Below are 17,398 nucleotides of genomic sequence, written 5' to 3'. Positions count from 1 at the left end.
TTATTTGAGCCAGGCATCTTTCATTGTCAATCAGTACGAATAAGCCTTAAGGCTTTCATACCACGGTCTTAAGTTGTTTTGCAAAAGCAAATCAATCCTTGCCACGGTGAGACACACGTCTTATTTCAGAGACCTTGGGAGGAAGCGGTCTTTACAGCTGGGAGTAGAACCCCTCCATTGTCCTATTCCAACCCCACCCCCTGCCAACAACAACGCGCCCCTTAAGCAGACTCAGCAGACTGGAGAGAAGGCTGGAGATCCAATGTGGTGGACGGAGAAAGGTGGATGGGACACTCTCTGGCACAGGGCAGGATTCTTGTTCCCTGTCATCCCTCCCCAAACACGTCATCCAGGGGGCATCGCTCACACCCACGTTCAGAACGTTCTGCAGAGCGAGGGTCCCCTCACTGATGAGGATCCCGCTGCAGACTCTGTCTCTCCCGCTCCACCCCACTCCAGAGTGGCTGACCACCCCTGGCAGGACTGATGATGGGGACGGCTACAAGGTCAACGAGTCTATACAGGAGAATGGCACTCTCAGGATGACGCCGCACTTAGAAAATGACCAGATGGCTGGCGCCCACACGTCAGCTCATTCTCCACTCTGTAGGCCAGGCGGGTGCGAGGCCATTCTCTCTGGAACTGGAGCTCAGGAATCACAGCAAGGAGAGGAACAGAGCTTGTGAATTGCCTCTCAGTCCCCATCAGCCTCCACGAGGACAGCCTGGCAAGGAAATGTGAGTGTCCGTGGCCAGGGGAGCCAAGCACCTCTCCGGCCTGCGCCCGGACGGGCTGTGTCTGCTCTTGCCCCCTGGATGGAAACGACTCTGTGGGTTTCCACCGCTGCCAATCCCCCTTTGCTGACACTCTTTCTTTTAGATCTGTTTGAGCCCTCATCAGCTCTCCCTCTATCCCATGGCCCCTGGAGGCCGGCTGTGTCTTTGTGCGGGTTTGCCGGTCTCTGCTTGGTCTCTTAGCAGTGAATTCATAATCCCAGTTGCAGAGAACAGGCAAGCCCCTCTCTTTGCAAGTCTTCTGAGGACAGAACCCGCGTGCTGCCCAGTCCCCTCACTCGGCACCGGAGGCTCTCACTGCTGTCATGATGCTGTTGCTGACCTGGGAGCCAGGGGCCAGCCCAGCAGGATGAAGGCCTTTGGAGCTACCCCTTCTGCAGAAGCCAGCAGGAAGGCCCCTGTTCCCATCCACATGGCCCCATCCCTGCAGCAGTGTGACATTGCAATGAAAAAGGAAGATGAAGTGACTCTTGATGAAGAGCTCTCTGGGAGACTGGATTCATTTAAACTTGTTTTGTTTCTCATTACTTTTCAGATGAGGCCTTCTCTTCCCTATCTTTGCAAAATCTGGACAAACAGGATTTCAAGCATCGGCTTAACTACTGAATCATGATTTTACAAGTCACCATTCGGTGTCACGGGGGACAAAAACCCAACTCACATAGGCTTATATGTAAAAGCGGGACTTCATTGGCTAACAAAACTGAAGGGTGGAGAGGCAGTTCCCAGCGATAGCCGTGGATGGTTCCAGAACCTCAAGTGACGGCATCAGGTACCCACCCTCTTTATCTCTGAGCTCAGATCCCTCTACGTAAGTCTACCCTCAGGAAGGCTTGCTCCTGGTAGCCTCAGCATACACAACATCAGCCCAACACACTCAGCAAAAAAGAAAGCCCCTCTCTAATAGTCCAGCTAGGGTTACCAGTCTCTGCAAATACTGCAGACACATTTATACTAAAAAATTATTCCTTGTTGATCTGAAATGCAAATTCTGTACTTTATCTGGCAACTTCAGTCCAGCACAGGCCCCAGGACTGAAGCTGGCTAGTTTGAAACACATACCATCCCAGACCCAGGTGCTGTGGTCAGGAGGATGGGTTATGTCAACCGGCAGGCCAAGGTCACCTCCCTATCTTTGGAAAGGGGGCAGCATGGTCAGCCCTCTGAGTATCCACACCCCGATAGTGGGAGATGGGTCCCCTCCCAAATAACTGGGATGCTAACCCTAGAAGGGGAATGAAGCCTGCACACATGAAAACAATGCATGTCCACACAGTGATCCGGAAGGTCCCAGACAATAGTGAAAAGTATAAAACTCCACGGTGGCTTTATGGCACACCACTTTTCACACCGTTCCTTCTTCACCACGTACACTCCTGTTTGGTTGGCCGAGCAGGTACTAAAATCCCTCCCTGTATGAGTTTGCTACTGCCGCCATGACAATGGGGAGCTTAAGCAGCAGACAGCTATTTTCAGACTATCATTCTGGGGGCCGGAAGTCCAAGGTCAAGGTGTTGACAGGGCTGGTTTCTTCTGAGGCCTCTCTCTTGGGTTTGCGGATGGCTGTCTTCCCGCTGTGTGTGTCGTGTCTCTGTGTCCTAATCTCCTCTTCTTAGAAGGACACCGGTCATATCGGGTTAGGACCCACGATAATGACCTCATTTTAACTTAACTACCTCTTTTAAGACCCTTGCTCCAGTGAAAGGTGAAATAAAATGGAGTCACTTATGTCAAAGGGTTTTACAAAGGGAGCCAGGAGATCATTAAGGAGGTGGGCCTTAAGCACCTCCTCACTGGATAGAACTCCTGCACCGGGCCAAACCACAAATATGCCAAGGACTCTGCATGATCACCTGCAGCTGGCTATAGTAACGGACTTTTGCTTAGTGGTAGCCTCGGCAACCAGTTATGTCTAGCCAACATTTGCTTTCGGCCACCGGCACCAATCAAAATTCTTTGTAAACAACCTATGCAAGCATTCCCTCGTGTCTTTGGAAACCTAACTCGTGTTCTCTCATGGGACACAATTTGGGCTGCGACCTGAACCTGTGCCCCCCAAATTTCAATTAGGGTCACAACGTCAACATATGAATTGGCACGGGGATGCGATTCAGCCTAAAACGCTACCCTCTCCTTCATTTATTTACTTTTTTTTTAGGTAAGGAATTGGGCAGTGAGGGTGGTCACGACTTGTCCCCCCAGTCCCAGGGCTGATTCGGTGGCGGAACTCACTAAGGAGCCATGTACTCTGCCTGGCCTTTATCCCCAACGTGTAGCCTGCCCTTGGCCAGCCTGCATGCTCCCTTACGGAAAAGCACTCAGCAAATCCACCTTCCTGGGCCCTGCTCTCAGCACAGGGCCAGGCACCCAGCAGGTGATGTTCTTGAAATAAGCATTCCTTAGAAGGAATGAAACAGGAAAAAAAAATCCCTGAAGCATTTTAGGAGATTAAGCTAAAAGGAGAGGAGGACAGGAGCACCTGCTCATGATTTGAAGTGATAAAGACTCCTTAGAACAGCAAAAATGATGAGGCCTATGGATGTGTAAATGAGCCTGGGGAAGACTAATCAGAGGGTAAATTACAAAACAAAAAAGGACCGTAAAACAAGTGAGAGGGGAGAACAGTGAATATTTCAGTGTCTTTTAGTTCATAAGAAATTCATGAGCGACGCGTGTGGAAATTTTGTTGGTTTTGGTGGTGGGAAAGAATTGTAAATATGTATAATATGTAAATACCTTTTATAATAAAAGCCCATGAAGATAAATGAGCCTGTCTGCAGAAAAGCTGGAAGCTGTGTAAGATGCCAGAATTAACTGTTCTCACTAAGAAATTACCATAATGCTTACGGGGCACTGAAAGTTCCTCCCGCTCTGGAAAGAAATGCATAAATACTAATCAGAAAATGCACACAGACCCAGCGCCTCTTTCTTTCTCCACCACCCCCCCTCCCCAAATCTCTTTTTTTTTTCACGTGAGGAAGGCAGCCTTGATGACCAGGCAGCAAAGATGGACTTACCGGGTTCAAATATGACCTCCTTCCACCACCCACACCCTATGCAGAAAGTGGACTCCAACCACCTCCAAGCTGACCTCACACTTTCTAACTGATCGCGTTCTCCTTTCCAGCTTCTCTCTCAACTGGGGCAAAAGACCCTTCCGCAAAGCACCCGGTGATGGGAACCGAAGCACCGGTTCAAGCAGTAAGGACTGCCCGGAGCCAGCAAGACCCCGCCCACGACTGACCCCACGAAAATGGCCCAGCCGACCTGCACGCCCACCTGCACTGCACCAGAGCTCGCACACGCATCCCTGTCCCTCACTTTCCTTATGTAAACCTGGAAGGGTTTTCAGCACTTTGGAGACAGACTTTGAGCGGCCGTCTGTGGTCTTCCCGGTGTCGGCCTCCCTGAAATAAATTCCTTTCTTGTTTCCCCACCACTCCGCTCCCTGCCTTTAGAGTTTGCCAGCGGAGTAGTGACCAAATCTGGTCTGTTTGGGGACCCCGGAGCCAGGTGCTCTGCGCCCCCGCTACATTGAGATCTTGGCCAAGTCATCCAGCCGCTCTGGGACCCGCTCTCCTCGTCTGTGAAATGGGGACACCACACCTTCCTTCCCCACGTTTTGGGGAGACTCTAATGGGAGAAGTAGTAAGGCTCATGTAGTGCCACCTTCCTACCCGGCGAGCGGCGGCCAGCGGCCACTCAACACCTGGGGACCAGAGAATCTGGCGCAGGGCAGGTCAGGTCCCAGGGAAAGCAAGGGGCTCGGCTGGTGCGCGCATCCGCGCTGGGCGCCCGCCCCTGCGCTAAGCCCCGCCCCATCCCAGCGCCGAGCCCAGCCCGAGCCCCGCCTCCAAGCCATCACCACGCCCTGTCCCCGCCCCCACGCCGAGCCACGCCCCCGGTGCCCCGTCCAGCTCGTCCCCGACGCCCCGCTCCGTCCCCGACGCCCCGCCCAGTGCCAAGCCCCGCCCCGAGCTGTCGGAGCCCATGGCGCCTGCGGCGGGGCGCTGGGCCCCCGTCCTGTGGCGGGCCTGCAACTGGCTCATGGCCGCGTTCTTCGCGCTGGCGGCCTTGGTGCAGGTCAGCGCCCCGGCCCCGGGCAGCGGGCAGCGGGCAAGGGGCCCGCGGGCTCTGCAGGGCGCCGGGCTTCGAGCTCTGCCCCCGGGCCCGGCGCGCGGTGTAGACCAGCGCGGCCCTTCCCGGCCGCAGGGTGGGCCGTGTACGCGGAGCACGGAGATTGGGGGTCGCGCCCCGGGGCCCCCACCCCATCCCCCGGCCGAGACGCAGGTGTCCACGTGACCGCCGGACCGCTCGCCCGTGCCACGTGCTGGGAGGAGCGGACGAGCAGACGCAGCCTGGGATGGGGACCCAGCCTGGTTCACGGCCGAGGCCAGGCGGGAGGCAGACAGAACCCGCTGTGGCGCGGGTACCCTCTCAAGTTTGCTTTGGGACCTCCTTCGTAGGAGCTGTCCTTAAGACTGGAGGCCCTTACAGCACCTTTGTCAGACTTCAGTGCGGACGCAGTCGTGTGGCTGTGCTCAGCCAGAAGCCCCTCGACCACCGCGATCTGCTAGACTAGGTCTTTTTCCCATTTTGTATCCTCGCTGCCTGGTGCAGCGTCTGGCATGAAACGCATCGCTAGGATGGATCCAAGAGCAGACCGAACGGAGGGCTGGAGCGCCACAGAATGTCTGCTAATGCCTGATGTTTTGTTATTCCAGGTAAACGACCCAGACGCAGAACTGTGGATGGTGAGTATGAGCTGCTTTCCAGGAACTGCGGAACGGCACGAAACACACAGTTTTATCTATTTGGCCCGCCTCCCTGCCTTTTGTACATAAAAACTTAGAAATCAGATCATTTGTAAGCCCTTTTCCCTAAAATATCCGGGGAGAGGGATCAGAGTGGTAATGTAATGTGCGTGTGAGAATTCAGACTCTTACAGAGACGTTAGGGGCCTTTTGGCAGTATTCCCTTTGAATAAAAATGGGCCAACTGAGGACACTTTTCTGAAGACACACAGTAGAACAGTAGACCTCCTAAAGTCAACTGAGCCATTCCTCATGAGTTTTTTTTTACCCAGAAACTCCAACAAACATTTGACCAGAAAATGGCAGGCTTTGGGTTTGCAGTTCTTCTAATTCAGTGAGTTATGTTTATAAAAAGTAACTAAAGCCCATAAAAATCTACAGAATACATTTAATCAATGCTCTGGTTGAACTATTTGCAGGAGGGGGAGATCATTCTGTACATTTTCTGAAATATCTGGATTTTGCCCAGTTTCTTTGAAAACAGATACATAAGACTGTGCAGTATCACCAATGAGATGATTTTCTGCTTTGGAATAATATTGACTGTGTACAGATTAGCAACAAATGAAAGCATCTGGATCTGTAATGCGAAATTCTGGTCTGTTTTAAGTGCAGTAGAACTCATTCTGACATTGCTTATTGTCCAGGTTCACATGCCTTTCCATCGAATCAAATTGCCTCTTCCTCAGCACTCTGGCCCATATCCTGAGTTCCAAATACTATTTCCGTGCAGACAAGTCTCCAATACCCAGCTTAATGTAGAATTTCCAACACTGACCCTTCCAACACCCCAAACTCCTACAGCATCTTTCCCTCCTAAACCCCCTCCTCCTCCTGACTCACTCCTTTCTGTCAACAGCAGAATCATCCTCGGGGTCATCTTTGCTCCAAACCACAGGCATCTCTAACATCTCTCGGTTCCTTAGCACCACCTTTGAGATCCTTTCAAAAAATAAATGAAGAACAAAGCAATCCAGCAAAACCCAATCTAGGTTTAACCGCTTATCTGTACGGTATATGTATACTTTACCTCCCACTTCATGCTTAGGTGACATAGCATGAATAATAATAGACACCATGTCCCCACAGACATCCTCCCTCCTCACCAGTTTCACTCTCCATCACCTCTCACGTGGACTCCTGTAGTAGCTTCCTAATTCTTGGAGCTGCCTCTAATCCCCTGCTCTCCTTGAACAATTTCCACATTATCACTTCCTGCTTCAAAAACTTCCCTCATTTCCCAAGATCACTGAGTTATAACTCCCCAAGTTGGCACTCAAGGCCCACCACGGTGTGGCTCCAATCCACCTTCCCACCGTGGTCTTGGAACCCGAACCACCTATAACACTACTGTGTCTTGCCCCTAGAATTCCTGTACGTCCTACCCAAGCTTCAAAGTCCATCTCAAATGCTGTGTCCCTCAAAAACTCCCTCTCCCTCTTTCCGAAAGGTTCCAACCATCCTTTCTTTGAACCTTTAATGCTAACACATTCTGCTTTACTTCAAGTTGGTTCTGTACATGCCAGCTCCTAGGAGACCAGGGACCAGTTCCTCCTTCTTCTTGGTGGTCCTCAGGCAACCTAACGCAGAGCCTTCCTATGGCAGCCCTTCCGTATTGACTCTTGAATGAAAGCATGCACAAATGAGCCAATACTAAGTCAACGGCGCCTGACTCATTTTCAAGTCCCCTACTTCATCTTGCTCATGGAGGATGCCTGTATCAGGATGCATACAGGAGCAAGTGACAGAAAATCTGACTAGCATCAGGTTATAACAATAGAGTATCTCACTTAACCAGAAATCCAGAGGCAGCTGCTTAATGGCCAACAACGTCATCAAAGACCTGGGCTTTCTGGGTTCCTTCTCTGCCACTTCCAATGTGTGGGCAATATATTCTCTCATGTCTACAGAATGGCTGCTGCAGCTCCAAACATCAGGCCCAGACAAGAACATCCCAAGTAGGAAGAAACAAGACAGGAGCAAAACACTTTTTCCTCCTGTGCTTTCTTCCCTTTTATCAAGGAGGAAAGGTTATCCAAGAAGCCCTTCAGACAGGCTGCTGTTCAGTGTGTGCATACCAATACGGTTTATGGTCTGGGATTCATCCTGCTTGGTCAGTGTCCCTGCAGAGTGGTTGTTAAGATGCCCTGAGTATCAGCCTTGCCCCTACAAGACTTTCTTACATTTTATGGCTGGAGCATGATCACCCCTAGCTGAAGATGCTGGGAAAACAAATTGGCTTTTTCAGCTTTTACAATGGCAGGTGGACAAGGGAGAGAGACATGAAGAATGAATGCCATGGGGGGGCGCCTGGCTGGCTCAGCAGGTAGAGCCTGCGACTTTTGATCTCAGGGTTGTGAGTCCGAGCCCCATGTTGGGTGTAGAGATTACTTAAAAAATAAGATCTTGGGACACGTAGGTGGCTTAGTCAGTTAAGCGTCTGCCTTCGGCTCAGGTCATGATCCCAGGGTCCTGGGATGGAGCCCCGAGTCCAGCTCCCTGCTCAGCGGAAAGCCTGCTTCTCTCTCTCTCTGCTTGTGTGCGCTCTTGCTCGCTCTCTGTGACAAATAAATATTTTTTAAAAAATTTTTAAAAGCAACAAAAAAAGAATGCCATGGTACTCAAGAACTATATAGTGAATTAAATATTGTAAATAAATGATACTCTAGGTTTAAAAAATACACCAACATAAAAATAAAAGTCCATTATAAGTGGGTTCTACAGAGTTCATTGTTGAGTATGCTGGGTATTATTTTACCTTGTATACTAGAAACCATTATTTTCAGTCTCTTGGTCCTCAAAAAGAATTTTTTTATCTTATTCGAGATAGAGAAAAGCATTTAAGGATGGTTGTTCTGTTCATGTGTTTACGATATAAAGAAATAAGAAGGTCTCAGACCCCTTAATCTGTTAATGACAGATACCTGATACATTTGAGTACACATTAAAAAAAAAAAAAAAAATCTCTGCCGAACACTTCTTACGGAGAGCACAGGTAAATGTGGAGTGGTGTGCGTGTAACTGCTCTCTCTCTTCCTCTCCTTCTCAGTGGCTAGTCATGTAGGTTTTCATTAGGGGAAAACTAACCCCTTACTGCTCCAAGCATGGACCTCAGAACAACAGCATCCCCTGGGAGCTTGCTAGAAAAGCAGAACATGGGCCACACCCCAGACGTCTGGAATCAGATCTGCATTTTAACAAGCTTTCCAGGCAACTCATATACACACTGAACTTTGGGAAGCCCCGGTCTTACCCCTCAGTAGCATGAATGCCTTTACCTGTGAGAGACAACCAGACTTGCAAATGTCCATCCTGGCCATCATTAGGGGTGGAGTAGGAGAGGTGAACGCAGGGTCTGTAATCCAGATGCCCTCTGTCCCGGGATCAAGACAGAACTGTTTCTGTGGTGAAAACAAATCACGTAACACACACAGCTCTGACAGCTCCCAATAAGGGAAGATGTCTGACTTGCGCATCACAGTTGATACAGTGAAGCAGCTACGTTTCTTGGAAACCCACCATGCCTCCTGTACACCCACGAGGCCTATCCTCCTTGCCCTGTGCCCACAACACACACGCCACAGCAGGTCTGACTCGAGTCCGCTTGCTGAGCACGAGGCTTGAAAACAGGGCCTCCGCAGGGCCCGCCCGTCTTCCAAACTCCCAAACTGCTTGTCAGCAGTTTCCAGAATGAAGAGACTGATCTTACTGATGCACATACTGTCAGTCAGCTTTCTGAGGTCTCACCATCTTTCTGTGCTTCCTAGATTCCTCTGAACATCTAAATCGGGCATACTCCCTAACCCCTGTCCTCTCCCTCCTCACTAACAGGTGGTATACATGATACCTGCGATGCTGAGCCTGCTTGTGGGACTTAACCCTCTTGTCACCGGTATGGACCCTGGATTCTGCATGGACATGCAGCAAACCAGACTTCTGACAATATTGGACAGACTCCCGGGAGAGAAACAGGGCCCTACGGGTCTCCTCATTTCTGATAACAAGAAGGGCGAATTCCAATCTAGATCACCCTCACCCATCTTCAGGCAGACTTCACAAGGACCTGCCACACCGAGACAGCCTTTTTAGCAGCTCGGACCCCGAGATCGCTTACGCCGGTGTAGAACAGGAGTTCTGCAGTACAGCCCATGAGAGGGAGGGCCTCAGTCACCACGCTGATTTCTTACGCCACCATGCTAATGGAAAATCAGCAACAGGGCACGAACCTTGTGTCTCTCTAGTCAGTGGCCCTCAGTGTCCAATACCACTCCCAGTAACCACTTTCTTACTTTGAATCCATTCAACACGCGTGTATATGGCCTGCTACTTATTTAGGGAAACGGTTTATAATGTCCATACAAATTTCTAGGTTTTTCATTCATGCATCTTGCTCTCCCTAACCTTCCTCTGTACCGTCATAGTACGTACAGCAATTTACTGCATGCTTTTATGTGTCTTCCCCTGCTAGGCTGTAAGCCCCTTAAGAGTGGGACTGTGTCTAGCCCATCTTTGCCCAAGCCTCCCTGAAATATGGCCAGGAAGATGGTAGGTACTTAATGCTTATTGAATGTGAATGGATGGCTCTAAGACAGAGGCTTTATCATATATTTTCCTGCTCCTTGGAATATATATATATCCATCCCAGGTGGGTATACAGGTAAAAAAAAAAAAAAAAGTCGCTTAAAATAGCTGGTTTCTATCACCCACAGGCTGCTTACCTCAATGCTGAGCAAAACATAGTGGCTTTGCTTTTTAACGGCCCTAAACTCTAAACAAACCGTAAGTTAGACAGTTTTATACCATAAAACAGTGTCTTATAACCAAAAAAAGTACATTTTACGTTGTGTGCTAACATTTTCTTATTAATAGGGACTGTCAGTCCTGATGGGTTACTCTTCACTGTCATGAAAGCAGCTTCCTGCCCAGTGGGCCGTCAGACTTCTCGGGCCTTAGAAGAAAGACCAGTGGTTCCCAGCTGGGTGGGGAAAACTCTTGTCCCCTGGATGCACGGGCTCCTTGTACGGCGCCTGGAACTCTTGTCTGCATCTTTAAGGTGTATTAGTTCGGGCTCCATTAGTTGCAGGCAAGGAAGAAACTCAACTCAAATGGGCTATGAGCTGAAAAGGAGACGTACTGGGATACTTGGCTGAGAAAGTCAGGGGTGGTGCTGTTCACACGCTGCTGGTGGCTCAGAATTTGAGCTTCTCTGCACCTCGCAGTCCCACCGTGTGCCACTCTGACTTCAGTCCTGGGCTCCTTGATGGTAGCCCGGCAGCTCAAAGTTCACTTCTTCGTGATGCTCCGTCCAACAGAAGATAGAACCTGCTTCCCAGATAGTTCCGCAGAAGTCTCAGAATTGGGCTGTGGTTCCTGATCTGTCATCTGTTCATCCGGAGCCAAATCACAGTTGCTAAAGGGATAAAATGCCAACTAATCAAGCTAAGGTCCAATGGTCTGGGACACATGGCCTGGGTGGCTCCCCAAGGAAAATAAAGGGTAGTTGTCATAGAAAGGGGACACGCTGGACAACCAAAACACTAAACGTCCACCTAAGTTTATTCCTATGCTTTAACCTCTGTGATGTCCCTCAAAACAAAACTTAAAGAAACCCCAGCTTTTTTTTAAGAAGGCTCCACACCCAACGTGGGGCTTGAACTCATGACCCCGAGATCAAGAGTTGCACGCTCTGCTGACTGAGCCAGCCAGATGCCATCCCAGCCTTTTCTGAAGGCTTTATCTGAAAGCAGACTATGGCAGAGCAGATACGAAGAGATCGTTTTTCTCTGGGGTGTGGTTCCATGATTAACAGCACCGAATCTCTATTTTTAGGCAACTTAATTTGGAAGAGTGCCTCTGCAATACACATATTCTTTTGTATCGCGTGGGCTGTCGGCTTGGCCTGCCACCTCTGGCTTCACTCCCGACAGAACATCTTACATGAGGAAGAAGGCAGGTGAGCCGTGACTTTACTTTTGCTCCTTGGAAGGGGTGGGGTAGAACTGAGAAATCTGTTTCTCTGTAACCCCTTATCCGCACCACGATGACTCAGCTCCCCCAACTACACCCTGAGGAGCAGGGGAGATATTAGCTCCTTGATAAGCTGAAGAAGCAGGAAATAAGCCAGCACCAGGTACCACGTTCCGCAACCACGGCCAGAGGCAGTCAGCACACGCGTTATATTACCGTCAGGCAGTTGACCTTGGCTTCTTACAGTGAACGAGCAAGGACGCCATACAGTACTACTCAGTCCAGAATGCTGATCATTCCATCAGCATTCTGATTTAGTTGTGGTTCTGGCCAAAATCTTCTCTACAAGTGTGATCGGCCACTTCAGAGGTCAGTATGTTAAGTCAACCTCTGTCAGCCTTGCCCGGCTACGTCCCATGTTATCTCCTCCCTTTGCCAAGGCCATGTGTTCCTATTTCATCACCTCTTCCTTGCTTCCTCCCACCCTTGACTCCCTGGCCTCACGCATAGCCCCTTTTCCTTCCTGTCCATCCAGCTGCTAACACTAAGATTTAGAGACATAGAAGGTAATCATCCCTGGCAAGGTGCTACTTTGTTAGAGGCCCTAATCCTTGGGAAACTGGAGAGCAAATCAGATTCGGTCTGCCCGTGGGATCATCAACCCAATGGGCTGAATCACTTCCACCAACTTGAGGCCCATGAGTTATGGTGGGCTTCTAGTGGTACCATGGCCAAATATGACTTTTCTACTCTATGTAAAATATGTGTGCTTTTAACACATACTTCTAGAAGCATATACCCACCCCAAAACCATTAGTCTGACTCATACTATAAATCATTCCTCTCCCCTAAGATGTGACCCAATCTCCGGCAGCAGGTGCTCCATATTTATGGATCTGAGTTCATCCTGTCTAACACTGAACACTCTAAAACAATGTAAAATTGATGCCTGATAAATGAGGGATAGTTTTCTTGGTTGTACTATATTCCTTCTAATGACCTGAAATAAGTGATTTATTTGTGTTTTTTGTTTTGCTGGGGTTTTTTGTTCACTCAGAAGTTGGGGAACAGGGATGGAGCTCACATCCGTCTCATAAGATAAAACCTATTTTCATATGAGGCGTTAAGCTATCTGAAAAAAACTAACTTTTGAATCATGGCCAGACTTGAAAATATTCTGTAGATGCTGTGTATCTTGGGAGAAGGTCATTCAATAATCAGCAGAGGCTAGTGGTCATGGGAGAGAATGGAATGATACGTATCTCACTCGTTGCTACTTCAAAAATCTGAAATGTGTGTTATTTTATAGGGAGCTGTTTGGTCTGGTGATTATCACAGTATGGATGGGCCTATGTCACAGTTCATCAAAGTAAGTTTTCAATTCATTAGCTAAAATCAGGTGTCTTCAAGGTTGGTCAGATCAGATAGGCAAGAGAAAGTACTGACATCTATATGCAAACCAGAATCTCTTGAAAGAAGTCTTTCCTTTTCTCAAGGAAAGCCAATGGTAGTTGAATCAGAGGTTCATGATCACCCACACTTTTCTAAATGCCAGTTTCTGTAATAGGGAGCTGTCAGCCAAAAGGGTGTTCTTTAGGGAGAGGGAAAACGATCTCACAGAGAAGCTTAGAGATTTACGAAAGCATGAAGAGCAAAGAAAATATAAAAGTGTGGGACCATATAGATGAATATTAACTTTATAAAATAGTAGTAATAATGTTTCGTGGGGCTTAAACATGTAAAGAATAAAAATACATGACAACAGTAGCATATAAGAAAATAAACAGAGTGAAAGTGTTCTAAGAACCTTGAAACAGCATATTAAACCCAAAGAAACAAGAAAATAATCATAAAAGCAGAAACCAATGAAATGAAAACTCAACATAAAAAATGGAGGATTCAGAAGGCCAAATACTGGCTTTATAAAATGATTCATAGCATCGATAAGCCCTGCCAAGACTACAAAGGAAAAATAATAAAAGTGAGAGCAAGGAAGAGGAAGCAAAAATAGAGAATATCAGGAATGAAAAAGAAAATGTTACTACATATCCAACAGATCTTGCAAAAATCACAAAAGGATATCATGAACAACTCCTTGGAAATAAATCTAAAAATGTAGACAAAATGGATAAATTACTTTAAAAATACAAATTAGCAAAACTGACACAAGAAGAAATTCTCCAGAACAGTCCCATAGCTATTAAAGAAACTGAGTCCTCAATTTAAGTTTTTGCTAAAAGAAAACTCTAGACCAGATGGACTAACAGGAGAATTGTACCTAATATTTAAGGGAAAAATAATGCCAACCTTTAACAAACACTTCCAGAGAACAGAAAAAGAAGAAACACTTTACAATTCATGTTATGAGGACAGAATAATCTTGATACCAAAACTTGATAAGAACATTTAAGGGGTGGGGGGGCAAAGAAATTACACAGCAGTCTCCCTTATGACTACAGATTGAAAAATCCTAAACAAAGCATTAGGGAATCATATCCTGCAATATATAACCCAACCACCAAGTTGGGGTTTATTCTAGGAACACAGTTTAACATTCAAAAACCAACCAATGTTTCCTATCACATTAACAGAATAAAGGAAAAACTAAACTATCTTCTCAATCTGTTCAGAAAGAGCATTTGGTAAGATTCATCATCTGTTCACAAGAGCTGTTGGAAAACAGGTGTAGAAAGGAACTGAACCTGGGCGCCTGGGTGGCTCAGTCGGTGAAGCGTCTGCCTTCGGCTCAGGTCGTGATCCTGGAGTCCCGGGATCGAGTCCCGCATCGGGCTCCCTGCTCGGCAGGGAGTCTGCTTCTCCCTCTGACCCTCTTCCCTCTCATGCTCTCTGTCTCTCATTCTCTCTCTCTCAAATAAATAAATAAAATCTTTAAATAAATAAATAAATAAATAAATAAAAGGATCTGAACCTGATAAGTGGTGTCAGCACCAAAGTTGAGACTCAGTGGTGAGCAGCTGAAAACTTTCCTTCTGAGATCAGGATTGAGAAGGGATTAGCTACCACTTCCACTTCTGCTCAACACTGCTCTAGCTAGGATCATAGCCAGTCCAATAAGGCAAGAAAAAGAAATAAGAGGCGCAACAATTGGAAAAGAAAAACGTTCATTATCCGTGGCTGACAAAAAAATCAAACAATCTAAAAAGTTACTAGAGTGAGTTTAGCATGATTGCTGCACACCAGGTGAATGTACTGAAACCAAATGCATTTTTATCAACAAGTAACAGAAAATGATAAAAACAAAAAGTTAACCATAAATAATAACATCAAGAAATCAACTCCCTAGGAGTAAATATAGAAAGAGATAGGCAAAATTTCTATAAATAAGACCGTAAGACACTGGGAGAAATTAAAGACCAAAATAAGTAGAGGGATAAACCTGTATTGGTAAAAGGATAAACTAACGGAAGAGTAGAATCTAGGAACAGGCCCACACACAAGCAGACCCTTGACTTACGACAGAGCTACGTAGAACCGCAGGTGCAGCAAAGAAAGGCAGACTTCTCAACACCTAGTGCTGATCAACAGAAATATATGGACAAACTTTCCCCAGCTAACTTTCATAAACCTCAATTCCAGGTGGATTACAGCTCTAAAGTGAGAAGCAGAACAGTTAAGACTTTTAGAGAAGATGACCCCAAATCTCCAAGACCTTGGGGAGGAAAAGCTTTCTTAAACACGACACACAAATCATTAGGAAAAGATCAATTTTAACACTGCCTAATTAATCAGTGACTTCAGTTCCTCAAAAGACATCATTATGTGAGTGGGAAAAGCTGTTTGCAATACACCCAAACAACAAAGATTTGCATTAAGAATGAAGAACTCCTGGGGGCGCCTGGGTGGCTAAGTTGGTTGAATGTCTGAGACTCTTTATTTCAGCTTAGGTCTTGATCTCGGGGTGGTGGGTTTGAGCCCCATGTTGGGCTCCATGCTGGCTGTGGAGTCTACTTAAAAAAAAAAAAATGTGTTCACCAAATTCAACCTTTGTACTTGTTTCCAAAGCAACCATTATTTTTATTGGATTTTTATTGTTAAGGATTCCTGTATGTCTTTATAGGAATCCGGTTGGTGGAAGAATTCAGCTGGCGACTGCCGTTGCAATCGCTCTCCTCCCATTTATCTCTTGGATCTACATCTACATAAACAAGGAGATGCGGTCCTCCTGGCCAACTCACTGCAAGACAGTAATTTAAATGAAGTCAAGAATCCTCTTCTTCAAATGAGTATTGTCAATCAAGTGTTTATAAACGTGGTTGTAACAAGCCAATTTCCTAGGAGTTTATTTAGGTAATTTGAGCTAATTTTAGAGGTGATAAAAAAAATCCTAAGAACTTTCTGAGGATGCCTACGACACAGCATGGGATTGCATGGGACTGGTAAGAGACGGGGGTCTGACATTCAGTTGTCACAGTGTAGTAAAAAAGGCAACAGAACGAAAGTTCAGAAATGTGCATTCTAACTCAACATATCACTACCTGTATGCCTTGGGCAAATATATGAACCTCCTGGTGGATGTCTTCATCTGTAAAATAGGATTAATACCAGATCTCCTACTCACTTGTACAGTTGCAAGGATTAAACTGGAGAATATGAGAGCACTCCAGAAATACCAAATGCTTGTAAGGGGCTACACATGAATAAAACAGAGGAAAGCAGGGTTTGGGTGATAGGATAGACACAGAGGTTCAAGAAAGGGCTGTGCCCCTGCACTGAACTCACTGTATGGGACCAGGGCAGCACCATGAACTAAATGGGGATGCCAAATGAACAAGTGTGTCTTAGAGAGGAGAGTTAGGTAGAATAAAGGAATTTGGGACCAAAAGGAAAGAGGCAATATTAAATGCACTGCAAATAAAAAATAAGACCAAAATCTGTACACATTTTTAAAAAAATGAAATTCAAAGGTCACCCAGGGGAGAAGACCGTTTTGGAGCTGTACTCTCCAATGTGTTAACTCTAGTACCATAACCATGATGCATACACACACACACAACATGGGAACATCACTATGGTGCACACATATATGACATGATAACATCACATAACCATAACATGTTGCATTGAGCACCTGAAATGTGGCCAGACTGAGGAAGTAAAATTCTGCTTTTTTCATTTTAATTTTAAAACATGTCAATTCAATCATTAGAAAACTTGTGTGTGTGGAACGCTTAGGTATGTTTGGAACAATTGGACATGTGAATCTACTTCTTTAACTGCAGGTTTTATATCTAAATACAGATCAAGTATTTCCAGGGAAAATGTAATGTCAGTGGATGGGTTATTAAATATAAAATAGATCCTGGATTTTAAAGACATAGTACAAAAAGAATGTAAAATATTCTTATATTGATTACATGTTGAAATGATATTTTAGATTTGAGTTTAGATATATTTTAGAGTGTAGATATTTTAGAATTGAGTTTAATATAAAATATATCATTAAAATTAATTGTTATCTGTTTCTATTTACTTTGTAAAATGTGACTGCTTTCAATTACTTCTGTGGCTCACATCGTATTTTTGTTGGATGGCGATTTTTTTACATCTACTAGCATCAAAACACTGGAGTCAAGATTCCATTTCATGAGATTTAGGAAACACTTCACTTAAAACATATTCATATATCTATCAGGAGAGGGGAAATAAGTCAGGCCATTTGTCTATTTTTACAGCCTTTAATACAATATTACGTATTCTACAAATATTTGTTAAAGGAGGTATGTATGGTTTTGTTTTACACAATGGCCACTGGACAGGCAAAATTCTCTGTTAAGATTGAGATGAAGGAAAAGGAGAAAAAAA

General features: G+C 46.2%; 1 protein-coding gene across 1 annotated transcript; it reads left to right on the top strand.

Annotated features, from left to right (window-relative positions):
• The first annotated feature begins 4,784 nt into the window (after window positions 1–4,784).
• Window positions 4,785–16,893, top strand: TMEM220 (transmembrane protein 220). The gene is made up of 6 exons (XM_021694768.2): window positions 4,785–4,877; window positions 5,519–5,548; window positions 9,440–9,500; window positions 11,438–11,561; window positions 12,885–12,944; window positions 15,654–16,893. Exons 1-6 carry the CDS (start codon window positions 4,785–4,787, stop codon window positions 15,787–15,789), a joined length of 504 nt encoding a protein of 167 aa, XP_021550443.1. The 3' UTR covers window positions 15,790–16,893.
• Window positions 16,894–17,398: the final 505 nt, after the last annotated feature.

Source organism: Neomonachus schauinslandi, chromosome 15 (genome assembly GCF_002201575.2).
Source record: "Neomonachus schauinslandi chromosome 15, ASM220157v2, whole genome shotgun sequence".
In the NCBI taxonomy this organism is placed as follows: Eukaryota; Metazoa; Chordata; class Mammalia; order Carnivora; family Phocidae; genus Neomonachus; species Neomonachus schauinslandi.
The sequence above is the reverse complement of the archived record's forward strand: the minus strand, read 5'-3'. Positions and strand labels throughout refer to the sequence as shown.